At 45.2% G+C, this 24,956-nt stretch overlaps 1 protein-coding gene across 2 annotated transcripts in view; it reads right to left on the bottom strand.

Annotated features, from left to right (window-relative positions):
* The window catches only part of LOC146183534 (FK506-binding protein 15-like), a 138,827-nt gene extending 117,253 nt beyond the window's left edge, over nt 1–21,574 (bottom strand). The window contains exons 1-8 of one of the 2 annotated variants that reach the window (XM_084609128.1): nt 21,363–21,574; nt 21,111–21,214; nt 20,948–21,008; nt 16,292–16,361; nt 15,429–15,503; nt 12,405–12,503; nt 5,039–5,212; nt 3,905–3,970 (exon numbers count right to left, since the gene is read on the bottom strand). In XM_084609128.1, coding sequence (XP_084465254.1) covers nt 3,905–3,970; nt 5,039–5,212; nt 12,405–12,503; nt 15,429–15,503; nt 16,292–16,361; nt 20,948–21,008; nt 21,111–21,214; nt 21,363–21,415 — 702 coding nt within the window. In that variant the 5' untranslated portion in view covers nt 21,416–21,574. The remainder of the gene's footprint in view (nt 1–3,904; nt 3,971–5,038; nt 5,213–12,404; nt 12,504–15,428; nt 15,504–16,291; nt 16,362–20,947; nt 21,009–21,110; nt 21,215–21,362) is intronic. The other variant, XM_084609130.1, reaches the window with a different exon arrangement.
* Between the last annotated feature and the right edge of the window lie 3,382 nt (nt 21,575–24,956).

Raw genomic sequence — 24,956 nt, 5'->3', positions numbered from 1 at the left:
TTTATAGTAAATACATTTTTGATAAAAATCGGTTATAGTATAGTGTGTCTGGCAGCAGCAGCGCCCTCTCACGAAATGACATCGCCACACACGTGCTACCTAAAATCGCGAGGCAATCTTTCTGACAAAAAAAAGAAAAAAAAAAGCAGAGTGTTCTTCTAAATGGCATTACCACTAGACTTAGTAGTATTCAGGTGAAGCCAGCTTTATGTAAACGTTGAAGCCCTGAGGGAAAGCATGAAGCGCATAGGAAAAAAAAAAGTAAAGCTGTCTACAAGCATGGAAAGAAGGCGGCACAATCCGTTCAGAAATAAAGGAGAGTAAAAGTGCAGCGAAATATAGGGAAGGGAAGAAACGACTGAACATTCCCAGCACTGTGCAGCACGAGGCAGCAGTGGCAAGAACTGGAGGCATGTCATGTGCGGTTTTGCAGCACTTGACTGCCATGCGCATTTCTTATCCATTGTCTTTTAAATAACAGAAACAGCAGAAGATAATGCCATATTCATGCCAGGCTTTGGTTTTCACGTGAAATCAAACTCAGTTGTATTTATAGCCATGTTGTCCTCATGCTTAAGAGGTAATCACACAAGATGTAAACACAAAATCTTAGAACTGAAAAAATGGGACGAAGAGACGATAAGAGAGATGAAGGGAATTTGAGAGTATTTTTTGCATTAAACAACAAGACGTGTTCAGTAAGTAGCCATTTAGTTACCGAACACCAACTTCAGGACCACGTTATCACCAACCACTGATATAGTAAAGACCCTGGTATAGTAAAGATTTTTGCCAGTCCCCGTGACTTTACTATAAGGGGTTCTACTGTACAAGAAAAAAAGAACAGCGCATCTGAGCCGGTGTGAGAGGAAGCCCCTCTCCCTTTTCGCTCGACTTGGGCGGAACCTATGACAAATGCAGCTTTCTGCTGATGTATCGGAACCTATCCACCAGGGTTGCCTGTCCAACTCAAACTGTTGGCCGCACTTTTCTTGGCAGCATTGTAACCATGGTAATAATGCTGCTAAGAAGCTGTGCTATGAGGACTGGCTTCTCAGTCAACCCAAAGATAGCCTAGCCCACCAGACGCTGCTCTACACCATCTTTACGGGGGTGCCTACGAGGTGGACCCGACAGTCAGCAAATCTGTGTCACCTTTTTGGTGTTCCACCGGCGTCCATCACTGCTGTTGCCATGGCTCACTCGAGCGTTACTTGTGCGAAAGTTCTAGAACGAGTGCGAAATGCGGCGACAGAGGAATGACGTACAGGAGCTAAGGCGAAGCCTACCCTGTACCTGTACAGTACCAGCAAGGAGGTCATTTGCCGGAAACGACTATATGACAACTCCCTGGGCAGCGGCCTGCTGGCGGAATCTTGCTGCTGACTCAAGTGTGGCGAGCGCGCTTCACAAGCTATCTCGACACAACTAGTGCCATCTTTGGAGTGTCGGCAGAAACGATCAGCCACATGCTTTTGGATGATTTTTAATTGCCCAGCGATTCTGCCGACCTCCGAACGTTGTCACCTGCCTTGAGATGTGAGGAGCCTGTGGGAGAGGCCTTTGTACTTGTGACCGTAAAGCCTGGACAGCGAATTGGCGGACTTTTTTTTTCTTCTTTTCTCTGTGCTTTTTTTTTTATTTTTGGATCCACCGCGTAAGAAGGCAGCGGCGACCAGCTACGAAGGGCAAAGCTACCATCACCATCATCACAGCAAGCGGACGCTTCACCGCACTTGTTCATAACACTGCATTTACCCGAGTTTAAAGTCCCTATCTTTACAGCACTTCAAGAACACACGTGGAATTAAAACACCTTTTATTTGTTTCCTGCATTGTAACTTGAAGAATATTCGAATGTAAAATCTAAAGTGCTTGCTCAACCAATCAGTGAAGCAGCGTCCAAGCGAGAAGGAAACGTCATATCAGTAAACGAACTTTGCCGTCGTGTGTCGCTCACATCGGTGCCAAAACGCTGATTAATTAAGCAGATTAAAATATTAGGCACTACGAGTTCGCCATTATTATTGGGCTTTGGGGCATTGAGAAGGTGTAAAGAATCTTGAGGCCGGCTGGAATTTGTGGTCTGGAGAACATCACAGCGCCCTTTTAAGGGGAGCATTTAATGAAAACATGAAGACTGAAGTCATTACATACAACTGCCATAAAGCTTTGTTTTGATAACTTTAAACGCTGAATGCCACCAGGTGTGACCTTATCATTTTCTTTGTAGATTAAAATGCACCAAGATTTATCTCCAATGATTCCAGCTATGCGTGACTGCTTCCACACTGTTTCAAACTGTTCAACTTACCGTTGACGGACCTATCTCGATACTTCCTTATAGACTTTAAATTGAGCACTGCTGACAGCAGCAAGCATACATGGTTCGATGACCGCCAAGCATACTTGTTGCTATCGCCGAAGCAAAGCTGCTTTGTTGTTCTGAGAGTGCAAGTCAACCATTAAGGAGTTTCCTTTTTTTCTTTTTTTTGGGAAGACCTTCTTTGTTTTCCTGAAGGCTGTGCTGCCATCACGACTATGTGACAATATACACTGGGCACCCCAGCTAAATGTAACCGAACTCCTAACATTTAGAAACGAGTGGGTGTGCTAGCTCAGTGAAGCTAAATACAGGCTGTTGAGCCATGTGGCCTAGTCTGCAGCACTGCATTCTCTAAAGATGATTAGTAAGTAATGACTAATTAGCTTTTATTTTTTCAATACTGCCTTGAGGAATGAAGTGTCAATGCATGTAGACTGTCTTGAAAAGCAGCTGACCGAATTGCTTGCAGCATTAAGCTACAGTTAACATGTTTTTTTTTACTGGCCTTCAAAGATAAATCACGCAATAACAAAAAGCTCCTGCATTACAGTGGTGTTACCTGAGTGACCCAAAACACATCCTGGAGAACAAAATCCACATTTCTCTGAAGCGCTCTTCCCTCTGCATGTGCACTGGGTGAGATACATAAACCTACTTTATACGGTACCTTGGCGCAAACACTGATGCCAGGTGTTAAGTTGACCTACAACTTTGGCACAGATGTTTCCCACGGCAATAATTAAGCAGCTTGCTAATTAGTTTAATAATTAATACTTGAGAACAAGAGGAGATATAATCTAGACTAGGTCGAGACATGACAACCCTCAGCCGGCTTCAATAGGATAGGACAATCAGGATTTTTTAAAAATTGCTTGCATTCATTTAGGACACCTGGTATATATGTGTAGTCTGGTATAATAAAATTAGACGCGAGTGGCAAATAATACTGTCATTTACTGCCTCATTTTGAACCGTTAAACCAAGAGCAAGGGTTTTACAAGGAGCACTGGATAGCTCCAAAGCCCCGCCTTCTGCAGCTTTGATGCACAGTTGGCAAGACTTAGCAACATCCTGTGAGTAGCACACTAGAAGTATGCTGACAGGCAGCATGCAGCTAGTGTGGATGCCCAACCTTCACTTGCTACTAGGCTACAGATAAGCTTATCTACTTGCACACTTTACGTATCAACTGCTATCCAATCCCCTCTCAGCTGGATACATCTGGGAGTGACTGTTAAGTAGCAGCAGCCAAGAGAAGTTAATGGCACAACTAAAATTGTGGTCATAAAGTGTTAAAAACTTGGGCAAGACAAGGAAAATGGCACAGGAGACAAATATGACATAAAAGCAATGTCAGCTTCAGCAACCCATAACATATGGGTAACCTGGAAATATGACAAAATATATACTTTCTTCCCCCCATGGTTCAAATGTGTCACATATGTGGCATCTTCACTACAATTATTTTCCCTCGGTGTTTTCCTTGCACTAAGTGACACAGGCCAGAAAATCTGTTTCAAATGCCACACAAAGCAGCAAACACAAAAAAGAAAGCAAGCCAAAGAGCAAAAATGTCACCTTCACTTGTTTTCCTCTTCCAACCTTAATTTTCTGAGGCTCATCACTCTCAGTTGTGTCAAAGACCTGAAAACAAGTACAGTAAAATCCCATTACAAGAGATGTGGTTACAAGAGACACACTGTTACTAAGGGCAACTTTTGCAGGTCCCTAAAGTAACTTGTTCACTATTTAGAAGAGGCAACCCAGGTACACTCATGCAATGCAGCTGACTCGTACCAACTCCTCAAGTGCAGCAGTTTAGATTTCCTTATCGAAATTCTGTTCCATGTCAGAATCCTGTTTTGTTGCAATATGTCAGGGACCGAGAGAAGGAGTGCCTCCTCTTGACTGGGAAGTCAACGTGTCCCTGTTGTTTCAGCCACTGGCATCACATTCCTGTATAAATGAAACAACGGGGACACTTTGACTTCCCAGTAAAGAGGAGGCACTCCTTCTCGGCCCCTGACATATTGCAACAAAACAGGATACTGAGATGGAACAGAATTTCTATAAGAAAATCTAAACTGCCGCACTTAAGGAGATGGTAAGAATTTTTGGTAACAAAAGACTTTGGTTGCAAGAGGCCTTCTTTTCAGGTCTCTTGAGTGTCTCTTGTAATGAGGTTTTACTTTACAAGTAACTCTTAATTCCACATTAACAGTCTGGAAAAAGCACAAAACAAAATTCCAAGAAATTCGCCACGATAAATGACACAGAATCTGGCAACAACAATAAAGGCTTGTCTTTTTTTCTTTCATGCTTTTGTGTACTTTCAGCCTCATCATTAAAACACCACTGAAAAGACAAATCTCACTCCAACCGCAAAAGATACCAAATGTTACACTATCAAACTCCGTGCTTCACACAAGCCCAGGATACTGTTATTATCCACAGTTTATGACTCTGGTCATCTCAGAGCAATGCTACCCACAGTGAAGGAAAACATGCTGTAAGCTTCCACATACTATCTAAATATTTGTTACGTTTTCTTTTCACACAATACTGTCTATGCAGACATCGGCATATCTAATACTGTCAAAAGACAACTATAATCTGGACTTCTCGGCACCTAGAATTTATGGCCCCGTAAAAACTTAAGACTTGAAAACTGGCTTGATTAGTACACCTTTGGGGAAACAACACCGCACTTGCCTTCTTGAGGCTGCAGTCACTAGTCAAGAGCCAGGCAGTGTATTTAATGACTGCTGTGCTGCCATGGCCGATGCTGTCACCTTCACTTTCGCCAGGAAGCACCAAGTCTTGGCAGATACAGTTGGTGAGCTCAGCAAGATTGACAGAGAGACTGAGGGCCCTTGCTATAACTGCCTAAAATGGGAGAGAAGTGCAAGCACATCAGTGATGCAAGAGCTTTAGCCCGCACGTTTTGCAAAAGCTCACGCTGGCAACAACCACGTCCACCTCATACATTCAGGGCCAGTAACTACTTTCAAAGTTCATAAAATGCACTAGCTTCAGGAGTGCTCAGAACGACAGCCTCGTTGCATGCATACCACGTTTTAATTTACAGCAGTCACCATCACAGCTCTATATGTGTGGCAAAATGTATTCCACTCAGGTTTGTTTAGATTGCCTTTGTAGGATAACTTATGGCAGATAATTCAGAAGCATATAGTATTTCATTCTTTAAAACAAACAGCGACATACATAATATACATGACCTTATAGGAGCCAGAAGACCTCTCTAAACAGAACAAAAAAAGAAAAACCTTCCGATTCTACCGTCCAATTTTTACATGTGCCTGTGTCACAAGCTGCCTCACCTATTATACAGCGGAAGATGCGGGAGCTTATGGCTGGAATATAGAGCGAAATTCACGGGACTCCGTCGCTCCTCTGGACAAGATTCGACAAGCCGATGGGGCAGTGACCGCCTGTCCTTGACGCGGCTGCTGCATAGTCGGCCGAGGGTATAAAATAACCGACAGCAGCACGCCCTCACCAGTGCGTTTGGGAAGATTCAAACTTCCGGCCACTCCGCGGTGCTCCGAAAGCGTATTGTGTTCTTCGGGCCCGCGATCGACGCATCGTCCTCTGCACCTGTACGGCCGCCGCTACCGAGCAACACAGCCTTCGACGCCTCAGCAAACAAGAAGACGTGAGAATTTCATTCGCCACGGACTGTTGTTCAATCGAACATTATTTTCGCTTTGTTAACTTTTGACCTGACTTAGTAGTATTTTTACGCTGTGTTCTTATGTAACTTTTGCTCATACTTATAATATCTGAAATACCTGCTTTATTATCTTTATAGTCTTCATATTTTTATCACAGTGTTTTGTTCATTGTCGGGTTATTTTTTTTCTTTCTCTTATCATTTATTTCTTCGTCTTTATCAATATCTTGTCGTGGCGTTGTATTCTCTTTCATTGTACTCTATTATTATCAGTGTAATTTTGGTCTGCTATTTATAAACCTTCAATTGTTTGTAAAAGAAAGTGACCTATTTGTACTTATTCCTCAATCACACACCGACACACGTGCTTCACGGGTTGACCGGCCTAACTTTTAAATGTGTTCACAACCCTCATAGAGGAACGACGAGTAATCGTAAAGGGGATCCCGCACCTCTTTTGACCGTAAAGGCGGGGGTTTGTGACATAATTGGCGTCCGCGACAGGACTGGTCAACCAAGTGTCGGTGGGGGAGAGAGGAGTAGGTGCAATTTTTTTAGTGTTGTATCCTAGCACTGCATAACGCTTTCCACCTAACATGGCTGATGCAGAGTTAGAACGGCTTGTTGAGTATGGCCGAACTTTTGGCTTTGAGGGTCAAGAGCTGCTCAAATGGGTAGATCAGGAGCGAGCTGGTCGCAGAGAAGAACGCAATGAGGAACGTACGCGGCGGAAAGAGGAGGCAGAACTAGAATCTAAACTCCGGATGGCGGAGATGGAGAAAGAAAAGGAAATAGAGTCGCAGAAAGCCCAACTCCGGATAGCGGAGATGGAAAAAGAAAAGGAGTTACTGATGCTCCGACGAGACCTACCTAATAATCCGGCAACTGACGCTAACAGCACCGGAGAGACAAGGTCAGAAACGGGGGAGAGTCAAGCCGCTCGGCCCGAACGCATAAGCCCGCACAAGCTGATGCCGGTTTTTAATGAGGGCAGGGACGACCTTGACGCTTACCTCATGCGTTTCGAGCGCGTCGCTGAGAGTCAGAATTGGCCTCGCGACCAGTGGGCTACAGCCCTTAGTCTATGTTTAAGCGGCGAAGCGCTCAGCGTTTTTAGTCGCATGTCTGCGTCCGAGTGCTTGGACTACAACAAGCTCCGGCAGGCACTCATGATTCGCTTCCGTATGACAGAGGAAGGGTTCAGAGAAAAATTCAGGTCTGCTAGTCCCCGGAACGAGGAAACGTGTTCACAGTTCGTGACGCGTCTTCAGAACTTCCTAGACAGATGGATAGAGCTGTCGGACACAAAGAAAGAGTACGCAGATCTCTTTGACCTGATTCTAAAGGAACAGTTCCTTTCTAACTGCGCCACTCCGCTACAAATGTTTTTGAAAGAAAAGAAGGACACATCCTTCTCTGAAACAGTAGCAAGGGCAGAAAAGTATGTGGAGGCCCATGGCTGGTCAAACTTCGGAAAGCAAAGCACCCCGAAGAATAAGGCAGAAAACGCCGTCTCCAAGACGACCGAGAGAAGGGAAACTTTGCTTCAATCATCGGATGCGAAGAGCAGCGATGAAAAGAAATGTTTTATTTGTTCACGCACGGGACACCGCCCCGAAAATTGCCGGGCCGCCCCATCCGACGGATCGGGACCGCCCAAGAAATGCCACAAATGCGGAAAACCAGGTCATCCAAGCTGGAGATGCTGGGCAAATGGGGCCCCGAAACAGAGAGAAGAAAATCGGGAGTCCGCTGCAGTATGTGTTGAGAACGGATACCTCGAACTTAAGGATGGAGGGAAGATCCCCGTCATCAACGCTGGGTTCACCAGTAAAGAATGAGCCGTCAGGGAATGCTTACCTGTCGTAGCCGGCATGATCGGAGGCCAGACAGTCCGAGTCCTGAGAGACACAGGCTGCAACACGGTGGTGGTAAGAAAGGACTTAGTACGGAAAGAAGATATCACCGATACGAAGTCTCCAGTTTACCTACTTGACCTCTCAGTCCTAATGCTCCCAGAAGCTTGGGTCGATGTCGACACCCCGTACTTTCAGGGACGACTTCTCGCTAAGTGTATGGAGAATCCCTTGTACGATTTGGTGCTGGGAAATGTGGAAGGTGCTAGGCCAGCAGACGACCCCGATCCGAACTGGCACAAGACAACAGAAAGCGAGACTACGAAGTCCACTGCAGTAAAAGTTGAAGAGCTAGTGCCTGACACCGAGAGCCCCGCACCCATTTCGGATGCCGCTGAAGCTTGTCCGGTAGTGACTAGAGCGCAGGCGTGCAAGGATAAAACGCTGAAAAAGCTTAAAGTCCTGCAAGGCCTCCCTAGTGTATGCCGCGGTTCAAGAGCAAGAGAATGACGCGACCCTACGCTCGTGTTTCGATCGCGTAGGCCCGCCGCAAGCGAAGAAAGGAAAGGGTAGCCACCAGTTTTTCATTGCTAACGGCGTCCTTCAAAGGAAATACGTCGCCGAGTCGGGCGGGGAGTACACTCAAGTTGTTGTGCCCCAAAAGTACAGATCAGCTATTCTCAAGCTGGCACATGATGGGTTGATGGGAGGCCACCAAGGCGCGAAGAAAACCCTACTGAAGCTTCAGACAGAATTCTTCTGGCCAGCAATGCAGGCTGACGCTAAGCGGTTCGTTGCCTCTTGCGATCTGTGCCAACGCACAACTCCGAAGGGTCACACCACACGAGCGCCTTTGGTTCGAGTGCCCGTCATTGAGACACCGTTTCAGAGGGTGGCGATCGACATCGTTGGTCCCCTCAACCCGAAGTCCGCTCAAGGCAATCGGTACATCCTGACCATGGTGGACTATGCCACTCGGTACCCTGATGCAGTCGCACTTCCTAGCGTCGAGACCGAAAGGGTAGCCGAAGCACTTGTCGAAATGTTTTCCCGTGTAGGAGTGCCCAGAGAGGTCCTCAGTGACAGGGGCACGAATTTTACGTCCGAAGTAATGAAGGAGGTTAGCCGTCTGTTGTCAGTAAAACAGCTGCATACCTCTCCCTACCACCCGATAGCGAACGGCCTAGTCGAACGGTTTAACGGCACGCTTAAACAAATGCTCAAGCGCATGTGTCAAGAGAGACCAACCGATTGGGATCGCTACCTGGCTCCACTGTTGTTTGCATACAGGGAAGTGCCCCAAGAAAGCCTCGGCTTTTCCCCATTCGAACTGTTATATGGGCGAAATGTACGTGGACCCCTGGCTGTACTTAGAGAGCTTTGGACGAATGCAACCATCCCTAACGAGTTGCGAACGACGTACGAGTATGTGCTTGCTCTACGGGACAGACTGGAAAATACCTGTAAACTTGCCCACGAAGAGCTAGAGCGGGCAGGAGAGCGTTACAGCCGCTACTACAACATCAAGAGCCGCAAACGCTCACTCAAACCGGGAGAGAAGGTTCTTATTCTTCTTCCCACAGAGCACAATAAGCTGCTCATGCAATGGAAGGGTCCCTTTTCGGTCATCAGCCGCAGGGGCGATGTCGACTATGAAGTGGATTTGGGCCATGCCACAAAAATATTCCACATCAATATGCTGAAGAGATACCAGCAAAGGAAAGACGACACCATTGTTGCAGCTGTCGGTGCAGTAATATCGGCAGAAGAAGACACAGACGCTGGAGAGATTGAGCTTCCTAAGCCCTCCCAGACACAGTCTATCGGGGATGTACACATTTCCGAGAGATTGAGCCACGTACAGCAGAATGAAGCCAAGAAACTTCTGCAACAGTACGAAGGTATATTTTCGGACCTTCCGGGAAAGACCACGCTAATCGAGTGCCAACTGAAGTTACAGAGCGACCGGCCGATAAATGTAAAACAATATCCGCTACCGTACGCTTTGAGACAGGCAATTGCATCAGAAGTGGACGACTTGCTCCGATTAGACATCACTGAGCCATCGGAGTCGCCCTACAATTCCCCTGTGATCGCCGTACGCAAGCCCGACGGGACGCATCGGCTATGCATTGACTTTCGGAAGTTAAACGAGGTCATCGCAGACGACGCCGAGCCCTTACCACGTGCAGACGACTTTATCGCCTCGGTAGGCCGCAAGAAATTCTTTTCCAAGCTGGACTTATCCAAGGGATATTGGCAAGTACCGTTGTCACCCGATTCAAAGGCGATGACTGCTTTCACGGTTGGCACGGGGCGCTTTCAATTCCGATATATGCCCTTCGGTATTTAGACGGCGCCAGCCATTTTTACGAAGCTGATGCGGAACATCTTGGCCGATATTCCCGACGTGGCGTACTACTTCGACGATGTTCTCATTGCCAGTGCGACATGGGAACAGCATCTCCAAACATTGTACGAGGTCTTTGCTCGAATTGAAGCGGCTGGTCTCACCATCAAACCGCTGAAATGCGAGATCGGAATGGAAACCGTCGCATTCCTGGGCCACCAAATTGCGTCCGGAGAATTGTCACCCCTCACCAAGACCCTACAGAAGATACAAGAAGCTTCACGGCCGACAACAAAGAAGCAGGTCCGATCCTTCTTAGGACTCACGGGTTACTACCGTGATTTCATCCCGAACTATGCTGACCTAACCTGTCCTCTGTCAGATCTAACACGGAAAGGTCAACCTTCAGTCGTGAGCTGGGGCCCCGAGCAAGAACGGGCTTTCAAGAACTTGCGGGAAAAACTGGCTGAGGCACCAATTCTGAAATTGCCAGACTTTGACCGGGAATTCGTCCTGCGAACAGATGCTTCTGATAGAGGTGTTGGAGCCGTTCTGCTTCAATCGCATGACGGAATCCTGCACCCAGTTGCCTATGCCAGCCGCAAGTTGCTCCCTCGAGAGGTAGACTATTCAACCACTGAGAAAGAGGCTTTAGCGCTCGTTTGGGGAATCGAGAAATTTCAAGTCTTCCTATACGGGAGAAGGTTTCTCGTTCAGACGGATCGCCAGCCTTTGAAGTTCATAAAAGAAACAAAATCTGCAAACAGCCGCGTTCTTCGCTGGAGTATTAAGCTTCAGGAATACAACTTCCGTGTCGAGTATATTAAAGGCAGCGAGAACGTGGGAGCAGATTACATGAGCCGGCTGGAATAGTTGTTAAGCTTGCACTACTGCATAGCTGCATTGTGTTGATTGTGTAATGAAAATCGTACACGATGTGCCTGTATATATGTGCACTTGATTGTTATCAGTGATCCGTGACTTGTGACATGTGCGCAAGACATGACTGAAGAACTACAGTGTTGTGGTGTGTGCGGGTTCAGATCAGTGCGTATATGGTGCGCGTCATGAACGGTAGTGAGTGACGAACGATCTTCAGTGCACTGAACGGACACAATCTACTGCACCCCTCTATAGGGGCGTAATAACATCTTTCTCGGCGCTTGTGGAGTTCTAGAATATTCCGAGGCAATATTCTTCAGTGGGGGGCAGTGTCACAAGCTGCCTCACCTATTATACAGCGGAAGATGCGGGAGCTTATGGCTGGAATATAGAGCGAAATTCACGGGACTCCGTCGCTCCTCTGGACAAGATTCGACAAGCCGATGGGGCAGTGACCGCCTGTCCTTGACGCGGCTGCTGCATAGTCGGCCGAGGGTATAAAATAACCGACAGCAGCACGCCCTCACCAGTGCGTTTGGGAAGATTCAAACTTCCGGCCACTCCGCGGTGCTCCGAAAGCGTATTGTGTTCTTCGGGCCCGCGATCGACGCATCGTCCTCTGCACCTGTACGGCCGCCGCTACCGAGCAACACAGCCTTCGACGCCTCAGCAAACAAGAAGACGTGAGAATTTCATTCGCCACGGACTGTTGTTCAATCGAACATTATTTTCGCTTTGTTAACTTTTGACCTGACTTAGTAGTATTTTTACGCTGTGTTCTTATGTAACTTTTGCTCATACTTATAATATCTGAAATACCTGCTTTATTATCTTTATAGTCTTCATATTTTTATCACAGTGTTTTGTTCATTGTCGGGTTATTTTTTTTCTTTCTCTTATCATTTATTTCTTCGTCTTTATCAATATCTTGTCGTGGCGTTGTATTCTCTTTCATTGTACTCTATTATTATCAGTGTAATTTTGGTCTGCTATTTATAAACCTTCAATTGTTTGTAAAAGAAAGCGACCTATTTGTACTTATTCCTCAATCACACACCGACACACGTGCTTCACGGGTTGACCGGCCTAACTTTTAAATGTGTTCACAACCCTCATAGAGGAACGACGAGTAATCGTAAAGGGGATCCCGCACCTCTTTTGACCGTAAAGGCGGGGGTTTGTGACAGCCTGTAAGGACATGTCACAACAAAATTCATTTCTACCAGCGAGTACATGCAATAATCTTCCTAGCTTTTGTCTAACAATCTTTAAGTGTCAAAAAGGTATGAAACCAACCTGCTTCACAAAATTGGCGACTGCCTCTTCATTCTCAAACTTCACGGACCAATTACAGCGCTTCTCATCGGCAAAGCTCAAGAAGTTGTTTCCCAGGAGCTGTCAACAAAAATGAAGCAAAAAAAGAGGTAGTGCATCACAGTGCTAAGGGGCAAACAATCACCGAAAAAAGTCTCTAGCATAAAGGTACAAAAAAAAAAAAAAGAAACAAGCTGCATCGAAATAGTTTTTTTTGCTGGTGCAAAAATAATTTGTTATATGCAGGGAAAGAAAAGCTAGGAAAGTTGATTTCTACTTTACATAAGCACGACAGCGAAAAAGAACATGGAAAAAAAGGGACGAATGAGACCATGCAGCCTAGTCTTTTGTTTGTTGCATATGCGAAATAAAAAATCTGTTACTTGTTGCTGACTATTTTAAAGCCGTAATATAGTATCACTTTTAGGAGCCTGGTGCGCGTCAGTAGTGAAGCCTACTAGTGCCAGATCCTACCCTTCAGATGCACCACCCACAGTACACCACTAGTAGGGGGCTGACCTCCCGCTCACTGCCATCCTTGATCTACCTTTATCCTCTAGAGGCATCATCCACCACCCACTCATAGAGCTCCACCCTCCAGAAGTGCCATCCACCCCCAGCAAACCTAACTTCACCCTCCACAAGGACTTACTACTAGAAGACTACGCAGCAGTAAAATGAAAAACTGATAATGCAATCAAATTCACATTCGTTAAACTCAGTGCAAAGCACTGCTGCCCTCCAGAAACATTAGCATTTGGAAAAGCTCTGTGAAAGCGTTAAAGCAAAGTCACTACTGCTTAAACAGGGTCAGACTGTCTTGTCTCATATGGTACCCCCCCCCTTTATTGAGGGACTATTATATATTTCTGTTCCTTCCCCTAATTCACTGAGGGACTACTATTACTCTTCAGTCTCTTCAAATATGCGACAATAAGTAAGCCCCATCCGTGATGCTCTGAAATAGGTAAAGATTGGTGCACTGCACAGGAAAAGTGCTATTTCCCAAGAGTCTTTCACTATTCATGTCTGTCCAGCTTCGAGGCAAAAAAAAACAAAAACAATACACACACTAATGCACTCCCTTCTCGCAAAATGAGAGGAGCCGATGCTGACATTTCATACATTTTAACACAGTAAAACACAATTGCCTCAACCTGATGAACCGGTGCCAAGAAAGGGAAGCAGACACAAACTGCCAATCTAAATTGGCATTGTCATGTGACCCTAGAGCCTCACAATGCGACATAAAAGCTCTTTCAATAGGTCACTATCCTTGCCCTTTAGTCGCTGCTGCCTTTTTTCTTTTCCACCTCAAATAACTCAGTAAATGCTCAGCAATTCAAAAATAATTTCTCGTATAATTACAGGAGCTTATAATGCAGTGCAATTTCTGCTCTGACAAGATTCTTATGAACAGGAACAAATTGTAACCATGTAAACAAAACCTTGCAAGTCAGTGAAGACAAAAAAAAAATTTATAAACAAAACTGGATTAATCTCCGGGCTTTTGTGTGCATGTTTCGCTAGCGTAGTGGAAGCAGCTACGGAACCAGCTTTCAACAGCCTAGAGAGGAGGCATTTCGACCTCCTCCTCGCCTGATGCAAAGGTCTATAACAAATACTGAAATGCAGCTGTTTAGACAACCTTCTAAATACATACAGAATGGTTTTTTTTAAATTTATACATGGCATCAAGAAAAAATATCTCGCCCTGCGACCTTGTTGAAAAACATCCATAACATAACAAAAGGCACGAATATCAAAATAAGACACCACCAAAAGATTAATTCAGAATATAAAAAAAGTATGCTACACTATCCCTTTTGTTATTAATTGAAAAATTCTGCCTACCTGTCTGCAGATATTTTTTTTTCTTAGTGTTGCGCAAAAACAGTGGCCAACATTTATTTCCTGCAGCAAATGTTGCAAGTGTGATGCACCCATTCCCTCAACTACACTAACAACATGAACAGAAGCAAATTACAAAGAAACTAATATGCTGAAGTCCATTTTGATTGCACACTGTTATCATAACATTGCTGAATTGTTATCATAACATTGACATTTGTTATCAGCCTGATCTTCTTCTGCTCATAGAAGAGCTTATAGTTTTTGCGTTGTCAAACTTTGTGCACCTTTTGCGGAAGGTTTCGCAGAAGGTGGCGGAGTGTGATCCAGTTTGCCACTGTAATTTAAAATCAGCTCTAGAAGTAGTAGTAGTAAGTGGTTTCATTATTATAGAATAAAATAAAAATAATAAAGGAAGGAAAAGATTTTTGCCTGCCCCGGTATCTACTATCGAAATGAGCTGAAGCACCTGAACTGGGGTGGCGGAAATAAAGGGCTAGCAAGGAGACAGGTAGGAGAGATGCTCTCACAAATATAGGAGCTCAAACCCCACTTGTTGTGGCTGAAAGAGCTCCGCATTTATTGAAGTTCAGCAGGAGCCAACTCATATGCCAGAGCTTTCCTTGTTGCTGAAACCCGAGTGAACAGAAATCAAACAGCAGAACCACAGAGTGAGCACATGTAACCGCTCAAGAGTGAGCCGACATTAAAGGCACGCTTTCCTTGGGCCACTAGCCAAGTTCCAGGCTGATATTTGACTGATTCATCATCTGAGCTAAAGGTGGAACTTGACAAGTTTTCAGACCCTTTGCTACTACTACTGTCATGAAAAAAAAAAACTAAGTAGAAGCATCGGAATCACACGAATGACACTGGTTTCTTAGCCCATCTCGATGCGAGCTCAACGCCATTTTTGTCGACATTTCAGAATACTCAACTTCAAATGAATATTTCTTCTGTGTTGTTGCCTGACCTAAATAAAATGGACCATATGGAAAGCCGAAAATGCATATCAGCCAAGATGGGGCTACATGTTCCAACATACAGAAATTTGTATTTGGCAGCACGACAAAAACCATCGTTCATATATGAATGATGCCATATGAGGCAGTCCCAGAACAGTTGAGACAGGTAAGAAACATAAGCTCCACTTACTTTGATGGCAAACTGAGGGCTTATCGCAGCACTAGCCACCTGTTGTTGCTTCTCTTTGTACAAAATGAGGCTGTACTGGAATGAAAATGATTGTACAAACCATTAGAAAAAGCCCTCTGCAATACCACTGTTGCGCTCTTCAGTCCCCACACCAATTAAGCATGCATAAATTTTGCAGTGGCTGTACAGTGCGCAAAAAAAACCAAAATGTCTAAAAACAAACTTTTAAAATCCGACTGAAAAAGTTACTTTAATATGTTTCGGGTCATACTGTGCATTGCACAGTTTCTTGCAAGTGTGCTAAAAAAGCAGCACAGTAGGAACTCTCTAGTAACAGTAGGATTTGGCCCCTGCCCCTTCCGAAACCCTTTCTTCTTACTTGGTACCACTGCAAGAATGCCTCAAAGGCACCACCCCACACTTAGTAATGCACTGTTACATTAGTGACAAGAAAAATATGCAGGGCCAAGACAATTGTACACATGCTGTCTAAGTGTATTTTGCATGTCAGAGAAAAAGACTAAGAATGAAAGCAGCATTTGGACGTCAGAACTGGCTATAAACCTAGATAAAAGGAAAGAATGACTATGACGTAAGCACTGACTCGAGAGAAAAAAAGAAAAGTAACATGGCTTACGCATGGCTGGGCAGGCAATATCTGTCAGAAGCAAGGCATTAATACACCAAATTCACACTAAGGGCAGAGGGTTCAGTGCAAGCTTAGCCATACAGAATACCACACATCAGTGGTGCCAACATATTGCCAAAAGATTGCATTTTTTCAGATTTCCACAATTATACTTGCTGTCAATGCATTGTTGCAACCCTAGTTAGAAGAGGATCTCAGAACTTCTGCAACTTACTGTTCTTTTTTCATGGTTTCCTAGAACTGCAATTCCTAACCTTCCCAGGTTGCTTGGCTTTTTTCCTTCACTGGAGAAAAAAAAGAGGAAGGTTGGAAATAATGCAAAGTGGACAAGAAGAACTCCAGAAAATCAAAGCTACATTTTTAAAACTTTGACGAATGAGCTCAAGAAGACACGAGACGCAACCTTGATAAAGCAAGATTTTTTTTCTTTTTATCTAGTACCAGTACAAATGCTCGAGGTAGGTAGATACGTAAGCACAGACAGAAATATGGCTTCACTTTACATGCACCAGTGACAACAACTGCAATTGTAAATAAACAGAGACAGTCATGATTTGTCCACAACACATATGAAGGCACAATAAAGCAATAGGCTAAAGACAACTCTGCTTTTAAAGCAACCAATCTGTACACAAACGCTCAGGCATCTGTCACAAATCAGTTGTTAAATCTGGCAATCACCTATTAATTTCAGAAAACCACTGCTGTAGGCATGTATGATGAGGCTTAGACAAAAATTTTATGTTGCTTTGCGGGTTTGCTGTTTGTTATGCACCACTGTAGGAGCATAGGTATTGATGTATAAGAATGCTCACTACTGTGGTCTATGTCAGTGGCAACCAATGGTTGACATGAAATGATCGTTAGTGAGTGCTTTCCATATGAAATAACTAGTCCAATACCCACTGCAGCTTTTCACTGGCCCAAAACGACCTAAGTAAACTGGCAGCAGCATTCAAAGGCCCTTGACAATGCCTTATTGATAAACAAGAAATGAAATAATTTCAGGTTTGTGAATTAATTTATGACCTTGAAATGATGAGTTCTGACATTTAAGATGAAAAATTTGTAAAATACATAGAGGTACAACCCATCTATGAAATTATCCTTCTAAGTTATGCATTGCTGAAAGCCTTAGGTTTGTGCCGTGCTCCCGAATCATGAATCCTGCAGCGCTCAATTGAGTCTCTTTGGTTGGTCTAACTTGTGGCTAGACTAAGCAAAACACTTCTAAGAAAAAGATCAATTTATGGGTACATGGCCTCCTTGCTTCTCCAACAAAGTGCAGGCTCAAACTCTGAGCAAGGAGTTGATTCTATGGCCGGATACTCGGTTAGCTCTTCTTGCTTAGTGCCTTTCACGGCGCCGCCACTGCATTGCCTGCGGCGAGAAATGAGGATACTCAATGACTGCGGATGCTTTGACTAGCCGTTATATACCATTTCCAGAGGCTAAACAAGCGACACAAAGATGCAACAGAGGCGATAGCATGGCGAAATCTCGAAATGTATGTCTAAACCTAAGTGTCAGTATGACCAAAGCAGAAGATGCAAAAAGGACTAAACAGAATAACCCACAAGGGCCTTTCTGCTCAGTACTTGATGACTAAGATTTGTTCATGACGGGGGTGCCTGGAAAGGTGGACAAATATTGGGAAAGGGAAAAAACTCAGAATTCTCGTGCGGGGAGGACGCAGGAAAACACCTCGTACTGTGCATTTCGGGTGCCTTGCACACCATAACCACATACGCACTTTTGCACAAGTTGCGTGTACTTGAGATCGGTGTCTCTGGCCCAGACGGGCCTGCCTGTGGCAAATATACCAAGGCCCGGCTTGAGACCGAGTAAGAGGCTTTCCGAGCGGCCAGAGCCCGGCCTGCATCCGAGCAGGGTAAGGGCTTTCGGGCCGGCCCAAGCCGTGCACCGCTCTAGCTACAACGCTATAAGGACTGCTGACTTTTGTTGTGAAAGCAACGCCATGCCAGTCAGCTCAGCTCGTCGCGTATGCTCGTATGACGTAGCCACAAATGGCAGGCGCAAGGAAACTGTGGCAGGAGCTGCCAACTTGGGTCTCTAGTTTCACATGGAACGGTTATGTCAGAATCAGCCTGCAAAGACGCTGGTATTCACGTTATTCCTATAGGCCTCTAAGGCACGTTCATACGGCTTGATTAAAGCGGGGTTTTATACGTGGGCTGGTAGCCTAGGCTATCGCACCATACCCTTAAAGGCGAAGCTTAAGTGTACCCCCATATTTAAATGCAATAAATAAACGCCTTTACCACCACTACCTAAAACGACGGTGAACTTTGATGCATTCAGTGGAACGCTGGTTCATCGGAACATGCTCCAACAGATGAAGTCGCCGTCGACGGCTGTCGTCGCTGTGTAAAACTGTGCAAGACGGGGGTCGTAGCAACTGGGGTGTATATATCTCCCCAGGACAGCGTTGAAACTGCGTTGGATATTCTGGCTACCGGAATGCCTATTCAAACTGAAAAGGAGTTGATTGCCGTGACGAGGGACTTTAATAAAGTCAAGTACTCCACCTTCATTCAAGCTGCACAGGAGCGGTTTCTACTCGAGTTGAGCCAGCACCAACCTTAAACCACCACACAACTGAGTAAAGCCAAGCAGTTTAGACTTTGTTTTACACAGAGCCTTGGCAGATACACAGCACGTCGTCAGCAGAGTGTAAACAAAGTCCCACTACTTCACTGATCATTGCAGTGTCATGATTGGTATAAAGAATAAAAGCCTAGTCGTTACCTTAACAGTTTTTCTTGTCCATACAATAGAGCTAAACCAAACACTTAACCACAAGCTACAGCCACAAGCATAGCCATGCAGCCATTGCTTTTGCAATTTAACTAGGGTTAACCAAATCACAGCCAACTTTTTAAGCCCACACCCCCAAGTGCAGTGTGAAGCTGCAGCAGAACAAAGACTGTATCAACAAGTGAAAAGCAACCACTGTGAGCAGCATGGCAAAGGCAATGGATAATTATGAAAAATCTCAGCAGCAAATCTGTGCTGCTGTGGAGATCTTGCATACACACACAAAAAACAACATGGAAACAGAAAAATTAACTAAAAGTTGTGAGGAAGCTCCTTGACAATATACAGATGTGTGCATATCGACTGCATACACATAAGCTGCCTCTAAGTACTGGCAAAGTTCATATGCAGGCAAATGTTCATAGTTGTGCTCCAAACTTATGCACAGCACATAAGAATAGGCTGTGGGAGTTGCTGCATATACATGCATCACAGCAATTCACACAATTAGGAAATTACAAGTGCTCCAAATTTTAGTTAGAGCATCTCCATAGGCGTGCACAGAGTTCTGCATTTGGGGGAGTGAAGTTTCATCATAGTGCCCCCCCCCCCCCCCCCCCCTCCTTGAAGGCCCCTACAGCCAAAACAAAACACGAAAATGAGGAATGGTTATAATAATTTATATATTTATATGAAGTAGCAACACATACAAAATATTGTATGCTTAAGGAACAAAACAAGCGTCGCCATGGATGCAGAATTTAAAATTACATGACGATGTGTTTCTCACAACGGTTCCTTGAGTCCTCGGCCTTCAGGGGGAAAAGGTGGCTAGGAACGCAACAGTATGTCGGCCGCCAGCATAGCAAAATGAAATCTGCATGACCATAACACTAAATTTGGAAACGACGGCACAGATCAGACAGGGTGAAGGTATAGGGGTAAACTTGGCGCCCCCTTAGAGGATTAGGGGGGGCGACCGCACCCCCCTGCCCCTCTTCTATGCACACCTATGAGCACTACAAAATTATTTTGTCCATGGCTGCATGAGCATAAGATGCATGCATGTAAGAATGTATGCATGCATGTATTCTTTAAAAACCACCACCTGGAATGGTCAGTCTCTCATTACTGCCCCCCAATTCACTTTCTTTTTTTTTTAAATTACATTTATAGGCAGCAACAAGCATTGCTCCATTATTGTTGGAACCACCTTTTGTTTCCTCAAACACAAGCTGAAACAATTGCCTGCTTGGCCACAGTGGCCCTATTTCAACTGAAGTGAAACGCATACATGCCCATGGTATGCAGTGTCAGTGCAGGTTAAAAAACGCCAGGTGGTCGAAATTACTCTGGAACCCTCCCTTACGGTATCTCTCATAGACCATGTGCAGCTTTGGGATGTTAAACCCCTCATAATACCACAATCATGTGTAACAGGTTGCATAAAATGTTATGGGATACTATAAACTTAATTGTGCGCAACAGCATTAATACAAAAGGCAATTTATTGCAGCAGGACCAATGTGATTGGCCTGCTCTGAAATAATCCATGGGCGGGATTTATTTTTCAAACACAATGTTCTGCTTAAGCAATGCTTCTATGCATACTATTGTGCTTCACCTTGAGTCATGTTCACACAGCTACTATGAGACCCACCAGGCAAAATTTCGAAAACAGAAAAAAAAAAAAAAAAGTAGTGGTGTTGGTATGCGGGGTTTGACGTCGGAAAGCCTTAGTACGCAAGCCATATGACTGATCGACCACACGGCGTGCAACTGAACTTACGAAGGTGACAATGCATGCGCAGTAAATAAGAAGCGAGTACCGTAGAAATTTGACATGTAAATAAAACATCACTTCCTCACGCATGTATCCGAATGCGATGTTAATGCATAAGACGACGTTCGGAGAGCACCGTCATCAAGCACAGTTCGGAAACATTTGTCAGGCTCGATACACACGCAGCGCGTGTTTGGAGACATTGATCTCGGCAGCATTTCTAATTACTTTCAATGCAAGGTGCAGTAGCGATGCTCTGTAATCCTCGAAGTGTGTATAACCAATGTGACTAAGGGGATAATGACTCACTACTTAAAAGCCTGAACAGCAGCAGCGTGTAGTAGAGATAATGTCGAAGATGACTGCTTATCTGCAAGAAAAAAAAAAAGAAAAGAAAAGATCAGTACGACGTGCTCATGACTCTGCAGTTTTGTGCACGGTAGGCACTAAGACTGCGAAAGGCACGACTCACCCGAGGCTTTACCCACTGACGGTTGCTTCGGAGGAGTGTACGTTAGTGAACTGTTACCGGTCTTTGCAGCTTCGTTGTCCGAAAAGAGATTAGCAAGCTTGGAGCTAGGAGGAGACGAAATATAGACGAATGATTAAGTTATACTTTGCCGGGACATTACGACAACGAGTATTTCTCTTTCCGGCAAGCCGTAGCTTCCTCTAAATTAATAACAGCTGCCCATAAACAATCATTTTGCTCGCATTGACGCACCTTCCAGGTTGCACCGTAAAATCAGCATCATCGTCGTCATTTGCAAATAACATAGCTACTCTTCAGGGCATATACAACTGTGGGCGTATGCGGGCCTCTTGGAGATAGCGTGCGGAAAGCCGAAGACGCTCGGCAGGTAACCACCCCCCGTGCAAAGCATGGAGAGCAAGCGTGATAGACACAGTAGACGAGAGCAAGCAAGGGGGCGAGACAAATCTCACAGCATCCTACACCGGGGCGGTCCCCTTGCTGATGCCACGTGCCTCTACGTCACCGCTTGGACGAGCGCGGGGTCAGCGGCGGAATACGAGTGTCGTCTGCTCGCTACGTGCTGCAACAGGGCGTGAGGCGGCCCTCAAGTTCAAATTAGAAACCTCGCTCCGATGAGTTCCGCACCGGGCGCAGTGCTCAGGGGGGTGCAGCTGAGCAGTGAGTCGAGGGAGGAAGAGGCGGGGACCGAAATGAATTATTGTGTAAACCCGCGAAAATGCGTACATTGGTGCCGCTGAGACACTGAGCTGCAAGTGTGATCTTCTCAGAACGAATTATTCTGTTGTGAGGAGTGCTGCTTAAAATACATGTCTTAGTTTATGACAGACTCCACGCCATTTTAACGTTGTACCGGGCCTGTGTACGTGCGTGTACCCTGGAAACACCACCATGCATTAACTCAACCCATATGCGCGGGAGCGTGTTATACGACATCGGCGGCTGTGCCGCCGCATTGCCTCTTTTTGTGCTCTCCTTTCCCAAGCGAGGACCACCGGCAGTATCTCTCCAGCAGTTTTTTGTCTTAAATAATTTTGCTCCTATGTCTTTCTCGCTCTTCGGCCCTACAGGCCCAAAAGGCCTTGGTTGAGCGCGCCCGGGCAGCGGCCGACGCTGGAGTCCTGTACAATAAGGACCCCACCTAGTGCTTGTGAGGACTGGCCTCTTAAGGGCTGGTCCAATCATGCCTCCTTGTGAATGCTCTAAGCCAATAAATGTCTTTCCCCAACACCACCAGTCAAACATCCGCCTCACACTCTCAAAACGCCGGAAGGCAGGTTTCGATCAGTAGAATGGCAAGTCTGATCAATACGCGCCGACTAGAAAAAAATAATAATAATAATAATGAGAAGAAGGACATTTTTAGCAAGGCCAGATGCTTGAGAAGGGGAATTGAGAGTGAGTGTACCCAACCCAGACGGCCACTGACGTCCGACGGACAGCCGAATTCGGCCGCAACTCGGCGGCCGATTTCGGACGTCCGCCGGAATTACGGCGTACGTACGAAAGCGGATGGTCGAATCCGTTCGCCCAGCGGACAGCCGCCGTACGTCCGCCACTGGATTTGCTTTTACACAGCTATGATATAGTTTGTAGTCGTCGTGCTCGTCTGAACTGCGTATAAATCAGTAATGCCGTCAAGTCTACATTATATGATGCCAGAGCGAATCGATGCGATAGAAAGCGTTTCCATTAAACAGTTCTTTTTATTTTCCGCATGTTTCATCTTTGAATTCTTCCATCAAAAATTTTTGATTAAAAGTTAAATGACCATTAAACATTTTTCTATCATGATGCTTCGGTGAAATTTTAATCAGTGGCTGAATAGACGCAGCAAGCAGCAAGCTCAAAAAGAACGAAACCGAACCTATCAAAAAAAGGCCGGCGTTGCTGCGACCCGGTTGGAATAAGCTAGAAGCTTGGTGCAACCGGGTGAAAATAAGCAAACCGTTATTGCAACCCATGGATTGGCTTGGCTTTGTTTATTATTTTCGGATTGGGTTTTTGCAGGAAAGCCAAAGGCAGATCACGTGTCGTGTGTTTGTAAACGACGTTTGGAATGTGTGGTCGTGTGAATCGCGATTTTTGCGTCGTGCACATTTCGTGCCTCAGTGCTCATTTTGAAGTTTCTTCATGGATTACGTTAGTAACGACAGAGGCGATAGACGCAGTAGAGGCTTCGTGCATCCACGGAAGTTGAAAGAGTGCTCCTACCTGCGAACCCCGTCGGTCTCTCCGTTCATTCTGCAACAAATCATATTTGCGTGTTGCTTCACGAACAGGGCGTCTTGGATTTATTTTTGAAGCATGAATGGTGCACAGTACTAGAAACCAAGAGCGTATGTAAAAGGCCTGTGTTGGGGGATCGTGATTTGGTTTGTGCTGCCATGGAAGAAGAATATTCTCAACGTGTAGGTGGTCTTGGCTTTCGTTTTGAAGGTTGCGGTGTTTATGTAATCACCGTATGTGATCGCTTGGCTGATTCTGGAAGGGTGTTTATGTGCTCTTTCTTTTGCAATGCCGGGCACTCCAGATAAAACGAGTCTTTTCGAAGCTGCGAGCAGTTCTCCCAAAACTGCCTTAGCGAAGGGACACTTCTATTTCGCGTTATTCACGAGGTGTGCGCGTTCGCGTAGTGTACAAGAGTGTGTAAAAAATATTTAGCATTCACCCGTTCCTACGTTCCCTGAATCGCACAGGGTATAGGCACTAAGATGGAGCCGAAATGGTGCCTTTCGCCCTCAATATATCCCAATATTAACTTCGAAAAAAATATCCAGCAGGTTCGGTACTCGATTTTCTTTTACCGCTTTTCCCAAGTTGCGTCGTCTGTGTGCACGCATTTTTCACGTTGCCCGCATTCTGCTGAAGCTGCCTGAATTGAACAAACCTCTATCCACTAGTTTGATCCAAGGCTTTCTGACCGACCGCTCGCGGTTTGTTACTGCTAATACCCAGTCCTCTTTTTCAGTTTTCTTTCAGCTATGTGTTCCACAAAGCACTGTCCCTTACTCTTAACGATCTCCCTTCAGTAACTTCTACCATCCACATTTTAGTTGACTGTGTACTTCGCTGCTCTGTAACCAACTCGTCCGACGCTTCTGCCTTATATCTATATCTAATTCGCATACAATAGTGATGTACTATGTGGCGTCCGTCCCTGAGAAGCTTTAGACTGTTGATTTCTTCTCACCACTGCCAAAACAACACATCCTACTTACAAAATTAACACTAGTACTACTTTTTCAAAGAATTTGTTTAAGTATCTTGGTGTTGACCTCACTAATGGCTTAACATTGTCTTGCCTTGTAAGCCATGTAACTAATTACTCTAATAGAACTGTTGGATACCTCTATCGTAACCTACCTATGGCTGGCACCTCCTTGTGTAAAATTACTAGATTACAAAACCCTTGTGTGATCACAACTTTAATATACCAATGATATAGTTGATCCACTGTAACTTTACTGAACCTTATGAGCCTGTTCAAAACCATGCCACCAGTTTCATTCCCTCAAATACTCCTTCAGCATCTCTGCCATGAAATCTGTTACAGTCTCCGTTCTTGTCACTGTACTTCATGCCCCTGCCTTTATCACAAGCTTTTCATACAAGACCTCATGGCAGTCGTCTCGGCTAACCTGTGTATAAAACACCTCGCACAGGTCATCGTAAAAGTGGCGTTTCACCGCATGCCCGCACAACTACATTTCATGAGTCATTCTTCGCAAGCACTGTTCACAACTGGAATCATCCCTCATCAGTGATCCTGTAAGCTTCAATACTGCCATCGAAGAACCTGTCTAATCATAGCCATGTATACCA

Source organism: Amblyomma maculatum, chromosome 7 (genome assembly GCF_055883805.1).
Source record: "Amblyomma maculatum isolate TAMU_Amacu chromosome 7, ASM5588380v1, whole genome shotgun sequence".
NCBI classification, from domain to species: domain Eukaryota; kingdom Metazoa; phylum Arthropoda; class Arachnida; order Ixodida; family Ixodidae; genus Amblyomma; species Amblyomma maculatum.
This window is presented reverse-complemented; position numbering and strand designations above follow the sequence as displayed.